The sequence below is a fragment of the Garra rufa genome, chromosome 19 (genome assembly GCF_049309525.1).
Source record: "Garra rufa chromosome 19, GarRuf1.0, whole genome shotgun sequence".
Classification (NCBI taxonomy): Eukaryota; Metazoa; Chordata; class Actinopteri; order Cypriniformes; family Cyprinidae; genus Garra; species Garra rufa.
This window is the reverse complement of record NC_133379.1, coordinates 36628774-36643825: the sequence shown is the minus strand read 5'-3', so window position 1 is coordinate 36643825 and position 15052 is coordinate 36628774. Positions and strand designations below refer to the sequence as shown.

The 15052-nt window shown below is 33.7% G+C and overlaps 1 protein-coding gene and 1 non-coding gene across 15 annotated transcripts in view; both read right to left on the bottom strand.

Annotated features, from left to right (window-relative positions):
• Positions 1 to 1089: 1089 nt before the first annotated feature.
• LOC141293208 (U6atac minor spliceosomal RNA) lies at positions 1090 to 1217 on the bottom strand. Its single transcript, XR_012340680.1, has one exon. It is a non-coding gene; the product is annotated as a U6atac minor spliceosomal RNA (small nuclear RNA).
• Positions 1218 to 4237: 3020 nt separating this feature from the next.
• fnbp1b (formin binding protein 1b) overlaps positions 4238 to 15052 on the bottom strand; it is a 100022-nt gene continuing 89207 nt past the window's right edge. For 7 of the 14 annotated variants that reach the window (XM_073825232.1, XM_073825233.1, XM_073825236.1 and 4 more), the window contains 7 exons: positions 14740 to 14849; positions 13468 to 13600; positions 13205 to 13335; positions 11851 to 12002; positions 10161 to 10319; positions 8741 to 8776; positions 4238 to 7284 (listed from right to left, as the gene is read on the bottom strand). In XM_073825232.1, coding sequence (XP_073681333.1) covers positions 7277 to 7284; positions 8741 to 8776; positions 10161 to 10319; positions 11851 to 12002; positions 13205 to 13335; positions 13468 to 13600; positions 14740 to 14849 — 729 coding nt within the window. In that variant the 3' untranslated portion in view covers positions 4238 to 7276. Of the gene's footprint in view, positions 7285 to 8740; positions 8777 to 10140; positions 10320 to 11850; positions 12003 to 13204; positions 13336 to 13467; positions 13601 to 14739; positions 14850 to 15052 lie in introns of those variants that run through there. The other 7 variants (XM_073825231.1, XM_073825234.1, XM_073825242.1 and 4 more) reach the window with 3 other exon arrangements.

Genomic DNA, 15052 nt, shown 5'->3' with positions numbered 1-15052 from the left:
TGGAAGTCTCACAACTCCCGCTCGTTCGTTCAAGTGAATCTCGCGATAGTTTGTCAATCGCTTTCATTCATTGGCGATGGCGTTTACTGCACACAAGAGGGCGAACGGCGGCTCAGAAGACTAAAGCCTCTATTTAGCTGGTTGCAACATATAGCTTACATGTGATAAATGGATTCCTGACACGCCGGTTAAAATCAGCTCCAATAAACTGTCTATAATTATTTTAAAATTTGTTCAGTGATCACAAACAACTGTGATCGTCAATCCTCCTGACTAACGTTGAGGAAAGTATCCTTAACCACGTGACAGCGCAAATCTTTTTCCTTCGGTTATTTTAATAGTTCGCACCTAAATACTCACACCCAGGAATTTTAACATCATTGAGTGTAGAAATGTAAAAATAATAATAATAATAATAATAATAATAAAAAAATAAGATAAATATTTTTACAACAACCATATCTGACCAATTAGAGACAACGTCACGGCCTCTAAACCACGCCCCATTTCACCACAACTGAAATTTGTGTTGAAGAAGCTACGTAATGCTTTCCAGGATTTGGATGAAGAAATTGTGAAGTGTAAAATATTTTAGCTGTTCCATTTTGCTGATTTATTACCAGTGCAAGGAAATGAAAAGGTTTGTTGAAAATTGCAATCACACACAAGCCAAAATACAGTTGAAGTCAAAAGTTTACATACACCTTGCAATCTGCAAAATGTTATTTTACCAAAATAAGAGGGAACATCCAAAATGCAAGTTATTTTTTATTTAGTACTGAGCTGAATAAAGAAGAAAATTTACATAAAGTCCACAAGAGAAAATAATAGTTGAATTTAAAATGAACCTGTTTAAAAGTTTACATACACACTTTTTTTTTTTTTTTCATGATTCCCTTGTTTGTCCTAAACAGTTAAACTGTCCTCTGTTATTCGGAAAAATCCTTAAGGTCTCACAAATTCTTTGGATTTACAGCTTTTTTGTGTATTTGAACCCTTTCCAACAATGACTATGATTTTCAAATTCATCTTTTCACACTGAGGACATCTGAGGAACTATATTACATGCAACAATGAGATTTTATCCTTTAAAAAACATGGTTAGAGATGCCACGAAGTAGGTGGCAATGCCTTAACCGTATGTGTGTTGAAGGCCACTAGGACCTCTTCCATCCTTGTCAAGGGGAGTGCTAACCTTCTCTCCTTTCATACAACACGAAAGAACCGGTGAGATTCAGAGAATATAAAGGACGGTAGCTGCCCATCATGCTCATCGACGGTGACAAGTTTGAAAAATTAAAAACGGACATCGTTTTTATAGTTTGCAATATATATTGTTGTGTAAACATGTTTACATATACATTACACGCGTATTATTTGGATTTATGATTTTAAAAAGCTATTTTTACCATCTTTAGGCGACGCACATTGCATTCTAATTTGCATCTCTGAGACGTCGACCAATCACAACTATGCAACAGCATACGTCACAGACTCGACTCTTGCCCAGGAAGTAAACACAAACGCAGTTTAAAAGTCGTTCTTCATGTTTGTTAGGTTTTAACACACAGTTTTAAATATTCATATGTGAGTTTTCTTTTAGCCTTTTTGGATTGCTGAATGATTCTATCTATTACATGAAAGTTAATAGCTAATGTTTTGCGATGTTCGTTTGTCCATTAACATTATTTTAAATGAACGAATGAATAAATACGTATTTAGTTCTGAATTATTATGAATATTTTTGTAATAATAATACTTGTTTATGAATTTTGAATGAGTGTAAATGTTTACAGAATTTACTCTAAATTATTTTCAGCCATTCTGCAATTGTGTTAATTATTTTAAAAGATTAATAATTAGAATTATTAGAAGACTAAGACGGAGGCTAAAACTCGACTAAGACTAAAAAATGTGTAATAATTAGAAGACTAAGACACAATTTTAATGCACAAATATAGCTGCAAGCAGAGATTACAGGGGTTTAACCTAAATCGATGATTTAAAAAAGCATTTTTGGCAAATCCAGGTAATGTACCATAATAACAGTTGTGATGGTTACAGCCAGCTGTGGTCCAAACTCCTTAAAACTTTGCATGCTTGTTTAGTATCACCAAAGAGTCACCTGTTGCATGTGCTCACCAGTTTTCGTGAAGTTTTGAGGTTTTCTGTAGGCTTTATAGAATTTTGTGTAAATTTGAACAGGCCCTTTTCCCAAAGCTAACATTTTATTGATACTTAGTGAGAGTGTCCAGAGAATTTCACTGTTACACATCTACACTCCTTCCAGAAGTCTGAGATCCTCTAGTGAAAGACGCCTCATTGTACCACACAGAGAGGCATGAAATCACTTTCCAGAACATTCTCGGTCACTGTTCCTGCCTGGTGGAACGTCCTTCCCACACCCATCCCGAATGCTGCCTCCTTAACAGCTTTCAAACGACTGCTAAAAACCCATCTCTTTCAAATCTATCTGACCCAATAAAAAAAAAAATATATATATATATATATATATATCACTTTCTTGATCTTGTCATTATAGCATGTACTCATCTAACAATGCCTGATATATGGTATTTTCGAGCACTTCCCGCTTCGATCTGACTCTTAGGATGAATCGCTTGCTGTTCTCCCCAATTGTAAGTCGCTTTGGATAAAAGTGTCAGCCAAATGAATAAATGTAAATGTAAATTGTACTGCAGCATTTTTTCCAGATTGAGCAAAAAACCTAGGACTAGCTCGCAAAAGTAGATTTTTTACATCTTCTCAATCATTTAACAATTGATTTGATTAACCGCAGTGGTTCTAGAGGCAAAGTTGTCCAGAATGAGGAGTTATGTGTGAAAAACACGCAATGTACAATCGTTTATGCCCTTGAAAAATGCGATATCACCGATATCACCCCCTCAGTGGCGAAACAGTCCCACCGAGTTTCGTTCTGATCGGCTTCTCTTAACCTTTTTTCTTATAGGTGCTCAAACTTCATCAGCCAATGTCGGCCATGTTTTTTTGAGATACACAAAGTCCTTACAGACACCTGTGGCACTTTGGACCAAGACCATGCACAGCGATTTTCATGTTGATAGGACAAATGGTTGCATAGTTAGAGCCATTTTTATGTTTTTCTCCCTCTTATAGCGCCACCAAGTGGCCAAACTCTGCGTTCTTTCCACTGTGACCTCAGATTGAGCTCTTACATATGTGTTCTGAGTTTGACGAGGATAAATTGTTCCGATCAGAAGTTATAGGCATTTTACTAAAAGGGGCCCTGCCTCTTTCGAGGGTGAGTCGAAAGCTCTATCTTTTTTGATAATTATTGATTCGCTCTCCAGAGAATCTTCCTGCACTGGTTTGGTTCCGATCAAGCGAAAAACCTAGGACTAGTTAGCAAAAGTAGTTTTTAAAAAAATCCAAAATACCAGCAAATTTCACCAAGCTTACGATCACTTCTGAGACATGCTTTGTTGACTTGAGCATGCGACTGGCGGTTCAGGAGTTATTAAGCTGGTTTGAGAAAGCCAACTTACTGAAATGCTATTTAAACTTATTATTATTATTCTTTTGAGACGAAAATGTTGATTGCTACTCCTCCTAGAGCCTTGATTCTAAAAACTCCAAACTCAGCCCAGGTCTTCAGACTGATCTGATGGAGTGTGCTATATCTTTTCTAACTGAGCGGACTTACGATTTTCCTAAAAATGATGAATAAAACTGGGAGAAATCCCATAGACTTACTTACTTCCTATTCAAACTCCAACTGTCAAAATTCCCAGAATCCCTTGAGACTCAATCAAGCATCCCTTCTAAGTACAAATATTTAGCTTTTCTAACTTTAAGCTTTTAAAACTATTTTAAATGTCAACCTCTTTCCGACTGAAAACCGTCATACTTAATTAAAACTTTTTAAGCTTTCTGGTCCGGCTTTCTCAAGCCAACTTAAAATTTGTCTTGACAAACTTTTTTTTAATCTAGATTTACTTTTGATCGCTGTAGCGCCCCTGTCAGGCCGACTGGGGCTAGTATTGGTGATGTTACCGGCAGTGTGAGTACCACCATCCCTCCAAGTTTCAAGTATCTACGACTTACGGTTTGTTCTGCACGATCAGTTTTACTGATCCTTGGCCATTCTAACAATTACAATAGGGTTTCAGTGCTACGTGCTTAAACCTCTAATTAAGTGTAAGGTAAAGTAACTTTAGATTTTGTATAAACACAAAGTGATACACAGAGACAATAATTTATTGATTTTCCCCTCTATCTTTAATTGGCACAGTTAACACATACAAAGTATTCAGTGCTCCAAAACACAAGCATAACAAAAAAAGTGCAAAACAAACATTTGGCAGACCTCACCAAACGAGACAAAAAAAGAAGAGTTTAATTCATTTAGCAAAGCAGAGAAAAGAAACTGGGACATTTTTATTAATCAAAATTTAAAAATAGACTCTTACCATGGATTGGTAGTTCACTCTTATTTATAGACTTGTACGTATAGATATACATATATATATATATATTTATAATTCTCTGATTCGGGAATGGTGTTTTGAAGCCCCAAATAGAGCAGGTAGGGGCAGAGAGCAAATGATTCAGGTCAAATAAGACAGCTGTGTGTATGAATATGTCATATATGGTGATAGCCGGCAGATTCTAACAAGACGAAAAAGGCTGAAATGAAGTTGTTTTGTTCTCAAAGAGAGACAGAGCACTTGAGAAAGTGTGTATGTTTGGAAGACATATACGAAATGACGTTTTCCTCTTCGGGGTGGTGAGATGTTGTCCGCTTTCAAAACCTTTTCTTGTTTATTACACATTTTTATATTTACAGGTTCATCAATAGCCAGTGAGTCAGTTATGAGAGAGGCTGCTCAATTCGTCAACATAAAACATCGTAATTCATCAATAAGCGCTTTGTTAAAAATAATAAAAGCATTAAATGGCAGATCTGTGGCATGTGAAGTTTCATTTCCATGATGCTGCCAGTAGAGATGTAGATGTTTTGGGCTTAGGAATCAATAAAAGAGAAAAAGAACTACAATTTTTAAATATCTAAAACCTCTCCTTGACCCAAAATAACTGTGTGAAAGAGTTAAAAAATGTAAAAGCTAAAAAGCTAAAATTATGTGCCTTGGGAAGGTGAGTAAACAGTGAAAGATGACCAAAAATTAAAAATATAATCTCTTCACAACAGAAAAAAAAAAAAAAAACTCATCTTTGTCCACAGTGATTACATAAAAAGGGAAACAAATCAGTTGAAATTAAAAACCTCCAAGTTTCCATACAAATGCTCACAGCTCATACCTTACATGATGCATGTTAATTGTCTGGTTAACCTGTACATTTGGCTCAGAGAACATATATATATTTAACCGGCGAAACCAATGAGGTTGCGAGGTTCTCGGCTGGGTGCTCCACAGGGTAAAACCATGAAGACATGAACGAAACGGCTGTCACAATAAATACATACTCATATCAACAGGACGTTAGCATATTCATGAGTGTACATATAGCCCCTCCCCTGCCTGACAAACAAAAACAGCATTTGAGCATGATGACTGGATGATTGGACGGTTAAGGTAAAGCAGGAAGACAAATGTATTAAATGAATGAAAATGTGAATAACTGAAGGGTTGATTAGATGGCAAACAGACAGACAGGATTAGTAATTGCACTGGAAGGGCGGAGACAGAGGAGGTGCCAGGGCAAGCAGACATGCTATTGGCCAGTGAAGCCCCGCCCCTGACATGTACCACAGCCATGTGAGCAACCAATGGCCAGCAGCTATTATCTTTGGGAGGTGGAGTCAAAGGGTCAAAAGGGGCGTGGTCTATTAAAGGAGCCGGAATGAGTGACATCATGACGAATTTAAATGCTGCGTTCCATTTAATTTGAGAAAGATTCCAACTTGGAAAAGTGCAATCGAAGGGCACTTACAGATATTTCACATCATACAAAGCAGAGCATGTGCTAATGTTAAACAAATGCTTTTAAGCTAATACAATGAATGAATGAGTCAAAGTTCCTACATCATATGTGTGTATATGAATGTTTTTAACTGTAAAACATGATTTGTTGATAATCATAAACTTGTGAAACATGCTTGCATTGCTATTTTGTTTCTTTATACACTAAATGTTAAAAATAATTACGATTTATTCATGTTTTTGAAAAAAGTTTCTACTGCTCACCAAGGATTTATCTGATCAAAAACACAGTAAAAACCGTAATATTGTGAAAAATTATTACAATTTACACTACCTTTCAAACGTTTCAGGTAAGATTTATTGTTTTTTTTAAAAGAAATTTTTATTTCTATTCACCAAGGGTGCATTTAATTGATCAAAAGTGAGAGTAAATATATTAAATGTCTTTTGAACTTTTTATTCATCAAAGAATCCTAAAATCACTGTTTGAGCAGCAAAAACAGTTTTTTGCATTTATGATAAGAACCATTATTAAAAACTGAGCACCAATCATAACGGAGCAGCAAATCTGCAAATTAGAATGATTTCTGAAGGATCATGTGACTAAAGACTGGAGTAACAATGCTGAAAATTCAGCTTTGCATCACAGGAATAAATTGCATTTTAAATTGTATTCGAATAGAAAACATCTATTTTAAATTGAAAAAATATTTCACAATTTTACTGATTTTACTGTATTTTTGATCAAATAAATGCAGCCTTGGTGAGCAGAAGACACATAAAAAATCTTAAAATCTTAATTGTTCTAAAGTTTTGACCAGTAGTGTGCATTATCTTTCGAGCACAAGCTAAAAATACTAGGAATATGGATGGAACGCAGCACTGCTGTGGTACCGCAAAATCAGCTCCTTTTCCAGACCACATTCCCAGGGTTTTAGTTTGGAAAAAGGTGAGGGAATCGGAAACAAGGCCGTCAAAGACAAACACACATACGAACACTCATTCGCACAGGCTGAAAGAAACGTTAGCGCCGTTTCAGCAGCGATGAAGAGCCGTAAAGCAAAATGATATATGCAGATCATATTCACCTCATTATAAAATAACAGACAAGTAATAAATCTAAATGCCATAATATTTCTCTGATTCGCTGTTAAAGTTCCTCTCTACAGCAGGAGAATTTAGGCCGAGAGGTCTCTATAGCCTCTTCCTCTCGCTTCTTTCACTGTTCCTCTCTTAATTTTGTGTCTGTCTCTCATTTGTCTCACTCTAGGGCAGTTCATGGAGGGTAGGCTGTAGTTTTCCTCACATGTGGCTGCTGTTTGCCCTGCACCAATGAGTCCTCCTTCCATACTTTACGAATCTGCAGTCATACAAACAAACAAACATATGAAAAACAAAAGAAAAACATGTTAGACTTGGTGAAGTGATGAATTCATGCCCTCTATGAAAGACTTTTCACACTATAACTAAACCAGGGTTATCTTTTTTTATTTTTAGGTCATTTTCATTTGACATCAGTGTTGTTTCAGTTATTATTTATATAGTATTATAACATTTATTAATATTCTGAATTAGCTGTTATATCTATACTTTTAATTTTCAGTAATTTTTTACGTGGTTTTTGTAATTTTTATTTAAATATTTATTTTTATTTTTTATTTCAGTTTTTTATTTTAGAATTCGTTGTTTTAGTGACTTATTTAATTTCAAATCAGCAACATTTAAATTTTCGAATTTAAAAATTTGAGTTTTTTATGTTTAGGTTTGTCATCTAAAATTATTGATTTTTCTTTTAATGCTGAAATTATTTATTATTATTTTACTATTAGGATATTAAGTAAAGATCATGTTCCATGAAGATATTTTGTCAATTTCCTACCATAAATATATAAAAACTTAATTTTTTATTAGTAATATGTATCGCTAAGAACTTAATTTAAACTTTGGAGGCAGTTTTCTTAATATTTTTATTTGTTTGCACCCTCAGATTCTAGATTTTCAAATAGTTGTATTTCGACCAAATACTGTCCTATCCTAACAAATACCTATCCCATACATCAATGTTAAGCTTATTTATTCAGCTTTCAGATGATGTATAAATCTCAATTTCAAAAAACTGACCCTTATGACTGGTTTTGTGGTCCAGGGTCACAATTAGTTCTCTTGTTTTAGGTAAACACTCTGGCCAAATGCACACATAAATTAACCCAGGATAAACTAACAGTGTGAAACATGGAACAAGATAATCTAAGGTTAAAATAACTATGATAACAAGTGTGAAAAGCCCATTTGAATGCACTTCTGAACACATAAATGTGACATATACGTTTATATGAGCTGTACAGTTACAAAATGAACTGGAAAATGACAATATAAACACATAGGATTGTTTGTAGCGTGATTTATAATATGCATGATTTCTTGGTAAGAGTAATTCAATGTCCTTGGTTGAATTCGAGACCAAATGCGACCTTAAACACACTCAAGCATGCATTTATGCAGCGAAAAACTGCCAAAAATCAATCAAACTGTCAGGTTTGCAAAAACAGAGCACTCAGATTAAGTGTTTTCTCAACTATCTAGATCTGTATGTAGGTTATCTCTCTATTGGTTTGTGATGTATGTGTGTGCACACCATTTTACAGACATTTATAACTTAAAGGTGACATAAGTAGGTGCATGCATGTTTAAACTGAAAAAGAAGTCAGACTCCAACACTTCATTCAGAACAAACGCAATCTTAAAATGGAAATAAGCTCATTTCTAGATCTCTTGAAATCATCACACGGTTAATGCACTCAACTACACCATCTCACCCTCAGAAAGAAAAACTGTTCTCCAGGAAAAGACATCTGTATGGAAACATTCAGAAAAGTTTCATATTCACATCCTATTTCATCTGAAATGGCTCTTATAGGAATTAAGATGAGAAGCAGCAAACATTGTGTGGATGTTGCACATATTATGAAATCATGATTTTTGAATGCATACTGTGCTTTTACTCATTTTTATTACGTTTTAGTAAACGTCTATGTTTTATATGGTTTTTTCAGGGTTATTTCTTCTTTTCAAGACTATCAATATTAACTACAACTGTTGAGATTGAACACAATGTGAACAAACAATACAGCTAAAGCACCAAAAAGGCAGTTTCTGTCTAACACGTATTAGCAAATGTGACCCTGGAGTCTTAAGTAGTACGGGTATATTTGTAGCAATAGCTAACAATATATTGTATGGGTCAAAATTAACAATTTTTCTTTTATGCCAAAAATCATTAAGATATAAAGCAAAGATCATGTTCCATGGAGATATTTTGTGAATTTCCTAACGTAAATATATAAAAACTTAATTTTTGATTAGTAATATGCATTGCTAAGAAGTTCATTTGGACAACTTTAAAGGTGATTTTCTCAATTTTGATTTTTTTGCACCCTTAAAATTTGTAATTTTCAAATAACTGTATCTCGGACAAAATTTGGACAATTTTAAAGGCAATTTTCTCGAAATTTAGATTTTTTTTGCAACCCTCAGATTTCAGATTTTCAAATAACTGTATCTCGTCCAAAATTTGGACAACTTTAAAAGTGCTTTTCTCAATATTTTAGATGTTTTTTTTGCACACTCTGATTCCAGATTTTCAAATAACTGTATCTCATCCTATCCTAACAAACCATACATCTATGGAAAGCTTATTTATTCAGCTTTCAGGTGTATAAATCTTTGAAGAATTGACCTTTATGACTGGTTTTGTGGTCCAGGGTCACAAATGATCTATATATTTTGTAAAAAGGAAATTATACTTCTTTATGCTTGACTAGTCGTTATAAAAATTGTTATATCGGGGGAAAAACACTAGCATAATTTGACCTCAAGTTCATTTACATATGAAAACAGTACAAAATCTTGCATGTATCTCCTCTTATGTGTGTGTGTGTGTGTGTGTGTTGCATTTGCCTGTACATTTAATTGATGTGTTCTAACATGCACTGCTACTCAATACAACAAGATACTACCGCCATATTAAACTATGGTGGGCTAATATCTAAAACCATCATGTGCTAAGACATATACAATCATTTAGTCATTCAGTTTCAGAAAAAAGACTGTCGGCTTTACCAAAAACAGTCTAAAAAGTCACATTGTTGGCTTTGAGAGATTCAGAATCACACACACACACATCCTGGATGTCACACTTAAATTTAAAAGCTTTGGGTCATATGTAGGTTATGGCACCTTTGGCGTTGGAGTCCAGAAAGACCTCGACGTAGGATGTTGGGACGTAGCCCTCCTCTTCCTCATTTCTTCTAACACGCGTCCATCCGTCACCTTTGTCTTCCTCTATTACATACAAGAGCTCACCCTCCGTTACTGAGATGGTGCCTTCATTAACACCTACAGAGAAAAATTCATTAGTCAATCCATTAATAAATAGATAAAATATGTGCCGTTTAAAAGTTTTGGGTCAGTTAGATTATTTAATGGTTTTGAAGGAGTCTCTTGTGGTCACCAAAGCTGCATTTATTTGATTAAAAATACAGTAAAAACAGTAAAATTGTGAAATATTATTACAATTCAAAATAAAAAAAATGTATTCAAATATTTTTTAAAATGTAATTTATTTCAGTGATCAAAGCTGTATTTTTAGCATCATTACGCCAGTCTTCAGTGTCAAATGATCCTTCAGAAATCATACTAATCTGCTGATTTCCTGTTAACTAATGTAGCTGACTAATGTTAAATGGAACTGTAAAGTGTATATTACCATACACATGTATGAAGAAATCACTTTTTTCAGGTTTTATTACTTAAGATGCTGTCTTCGCATGTACTTCTACAGTCAAACTGAAAATTATTCAGACAGATATAATTTTTGATGTTTTTTACTAGTGGGTGTTGGACACAGTAGTTAATTTATGTCAGTGGGGAAAGCGAAACAAGTAAACTGTGACACATTATACCCAAAAATTCTTCATACAGTGGACTACCTGTAAAATTGCTAAAAATTTGGGACCAAAAATTTGATTTGACACTTTGACCTGACCATCCCTTTCTATCAAAATTATCTGACATTAAAGGAGTAGTTCACTTCCAGAACAAAAATTTACAGATAATTTACTAACCCTTTTGTCATCCAAGATGTTCATGTCTTTCTTTCTTCAGTTGTAAAGAAATTATGTTTTTTGAGGAAAACATTTAAAGCTTTTTCTCCATATAATGGACTTCTATGGTGCCCCTGAGTTTGAACTTCCAAAATGTAGTTTAAATGCAGCTTCAAAGCGCTCTAAACAATCCTAGCCAAGGACGAAGGGTGTTATCTAACAAAATGATCGGTTATTTCCTAAAAAAAATTAAATTTACATACTTTTTAACCTCACACTGACATAACTGTCTTGAACCAGAAACAACATAGTTCACCAACCCTAGACAAGACATGCGTTTTGAGGTTAAAAAGTATAAAATTTGACCCTTATTTCTCGGCTGGGATCATTTAAAGCCCTTTAAAGCTGCATTTAAACTTCATTTAAAGTTCAAACTTGGGGGCACCATAGAAGTCCATTATATGGAGAGGACTCAAAAAACATATTTTTTTTTATGACCGAAGAAGAAAAGAAATGAACATCTTGGATGGTCTGTAAATCTGTACATTTTTATTCTGAAAGTACTTCTTTAACCAGATTAATTTGTTTTGAAACAATTTAACTGAGTTATATTTTATTACCATATTCTAAACTATAGCAAATAAACTGTGATAATGTGAAAAATGTTGAAGGTGTTTGAATAAATTTTGCTTTGACTATATATGCATTTGATAGCACACAGTGAGGCAGCTCACTAGGGTTTGAAACAGAGTCCATATTTTTGCTGCAAATGTTTGTTTAAATAAGTATTTATACTGTTTATTATGCATTTATACATTAAATACCTTCAAACGGGTAGAGGGCTTTGCAGGTGCCTATGGTGGGTAGCATTTCTTCATCTGCATCATCAAATTCATCTCCAGACTCTGCTGTTTCGGGTTGGGTTTTAGTCTGCACCTCAGAACTCGGTTCCTCTGTGTAACTGCCATCCGGACTGCTCCATCACACACACGCACAAACACACACATGTACACAATAACTATAGCACCTGTTTGCAAAGTGACTGTGAATTCAGTGTGAATGTATATGTTACTATTAACAATGATAATATTCTTATTTGTGACCCTGGACCACAAAACCAGTCATAAGGGTCAATTTTATGAAATTAAGATTTCATACATCATCTGAAAGCTGAACACATAAGCTTTCCACTGATGTATGAATTTAGGATAGAGCAATATTTGGCAGAGATATAACAATTTAAAAATCTGGAACCTGAGGGTGCAAAAAAATCTAAATATTGAGAAAAACGCCTTTAAAGTTGTCCAAATGAAGTTTGTAGCAATGCATATTACTAATCAAAAATTACATTTTGATATATTTAAGGTAGGGAACGTACAAAATATTTTCATTAAACATGATCTTTACTTAACATCCTAATGATTTTTGGTATAAATGAAAAATCGATTATTTTGACCCATACAATGTATCATTGGCTATTGCTATTAATATACCCGTGCTACTTAAAGGAGTAGTTCACTTTCAGAACAAGAATTTACATATAATGTACTCGCCCGCCTTGTCATCCAAGATGTTCATGTCTTTATTTCTTCAGTCTTAAGAAATGGTGTTTTTTGAGGAAAATTTCAGGAGTCCTCTCCATATAATGGACTTCTATGGTGCCCCCGAGTTTGAACTTCCAAAATGCAGTTTAAATGCAGCTTCAAAGGGCTCTAAATGATCCCAGCCGAGGAAGAAGGGTCATATCTAGCAAAATGATTGGTTATTTTCAAAAAAACATTTACAACTTATATACTTTTTAATCTCAGAGCTAGACAAGATGAGCATTTGAGGTTAAAAAGTATATAAATTGAATTTTTTAAAAAGAAAATAACCCATCATTTTGCTAGATAAGACCCTTTCTTCCTCGGCTGTGATTGTTTAGAGCCATTTGAAGCTGCATTTTTGAAATTCAAACTCGGGGCACCATAGAAGTCCATTATATGGAGAGAAATCCTGAAAAGTTTTCCTCAAAAAACTAAATTTCCTTACGACTGAAGAAAGAAAGACATGAACATCTTGGATGACAAGGGGATGAGTACATTATCTGTAAATTTTTGTTCTGAAAGTGAACTACTCCTTTAAGACTGGTTTTGTGCTCCAGGGTCACATTTGATAATTTTGCGTGTGAGTGTGTACCTCTCTCTATCCTGTGCGCAGTTGTTGTTGTTGGTGGGTGGCGCGCTGTTTTGGGTTTCGTACAGGGCACTCGTCCTCCGTGGAGGGTCACTCTTTACCGGCAACCTTCCTTCGACCTCCGCTAACCAGCCCTAAACCGCGCACACACACACACACACACACACACACACACACACACACACACACACACACACACTCATTTCCAATGAACTGAACACTTATTCAGGTCTGTGCTATATTTGGAGATGCTAAATGACACATACCTCGAATTTCTGAGCCTCCGCTTGCAGTTTCTCAATATTGTGGGCGATCTCTGTTAACCGAGGGTCCACGCTGTTGGGATCCCCCATCTGTGGGTTCTTTATGTACACTTCTTTCATTTTAGTCAAAGCATCTCTGTAGAAACAGATACATATATAAATTTTGCTGAATGAATGCCATCAAAATCTGGCCTATTCCTAAAGGAATATGTAGAGGATTTCTACTGAATTTTTATAATCGGATAATCAAAATAGAATTAAAAAAGATCCTAAAGGATTCGTGATTTTTACTTTAGTTTTATATTATACATGCAACTTTGTTTAAAAAAGGAATGAAAAAGACCTACATAAATACATGAATTAAATTAAGTAATTAAATAAATGTGTGCAAATAAATAAGAATGTAAATAAACAAATACATTGATGAATATTAATCAATAAATTAATTATGTAAAATGTATAAATAAATAAAATAAGTAAATAAAATGAGCAAATAATTAATTGTAAATTAATAACATAAATGGTAAATTTGTTAATTAATAAATTAAGTAATTATGTAAATAAATCAATGTCTATGCAAACAAACAAATAAATATATATGCAAGCAAATAATAAAGTAAATAAGTATGTAAATAAATAAAATAAGTACGCAAATAAATGCATTTTAAAAAATTACGTAAATAAATCAATGTGTGCAAATAAATATACGCATTTATTAATCAATAAATTAATTATTTAAATAAATAAATGTGTACACAAACAAACAAATAAATATTTATGCAAACAAACAAATAAAATAAGTAAATATGTATATAAATAAGCAAATAAATACATTTCAAAAGTATGTAAATAAATAAATGTGTGAAAATAAATAAGCATGTAAATAAACAAATAAGTTTATACATGTATTAATTAATAAATTAATTAATTATGTAAAGTAAATGTATATGCAAATAAATACAATAAGCAATAAAATAAAATACATTAAGCAATTTTGTAAATAAATAAATGTGTATGCAAACAAATAAATAAATATTGAAATTAATAAAATAAGTAAATATGTAAATAATTAAAAGAAGCACCTAAATACATTAAAAAATTGTGTACAATCTGCTACAAAAATATCAAATAATATTTTGTAAAATAGGTTGACAAACTATTTAAACTATTAAAGTCTTTCTTATTAGAGTCTTTCCTACTGTCTATGTATCTATTGGGATTTTTGACAAGTGTATGGCAATATATATGAGTTTGTGTTTGTCCATGTCTGCGTACCTCTGGTCCATTTCTTTCTGTATGTCTTTATTGATATCGTCAATCTTCGCCTGAAGCTTCTTCCTTCTCTGCTCTGGAGGAAGATGACTGAAGTCCTCCGGATTCGAACCCTGAGATCAGAAAGAGAGGAGGACAGACAACCAGTGAGCATCAGCATCTTAAAAAATCTGTTACAATCTGCAAATATATAACCTAATATGCAGATGTATAAACGGGGCGGGTCAAACCAGGACACATCCAATCACATCAACGGACTATTTAAGAAACTTCTTTTCCTGTCATCTGGTTGGCCAGCTGCCTTTGGAAAGAAGCC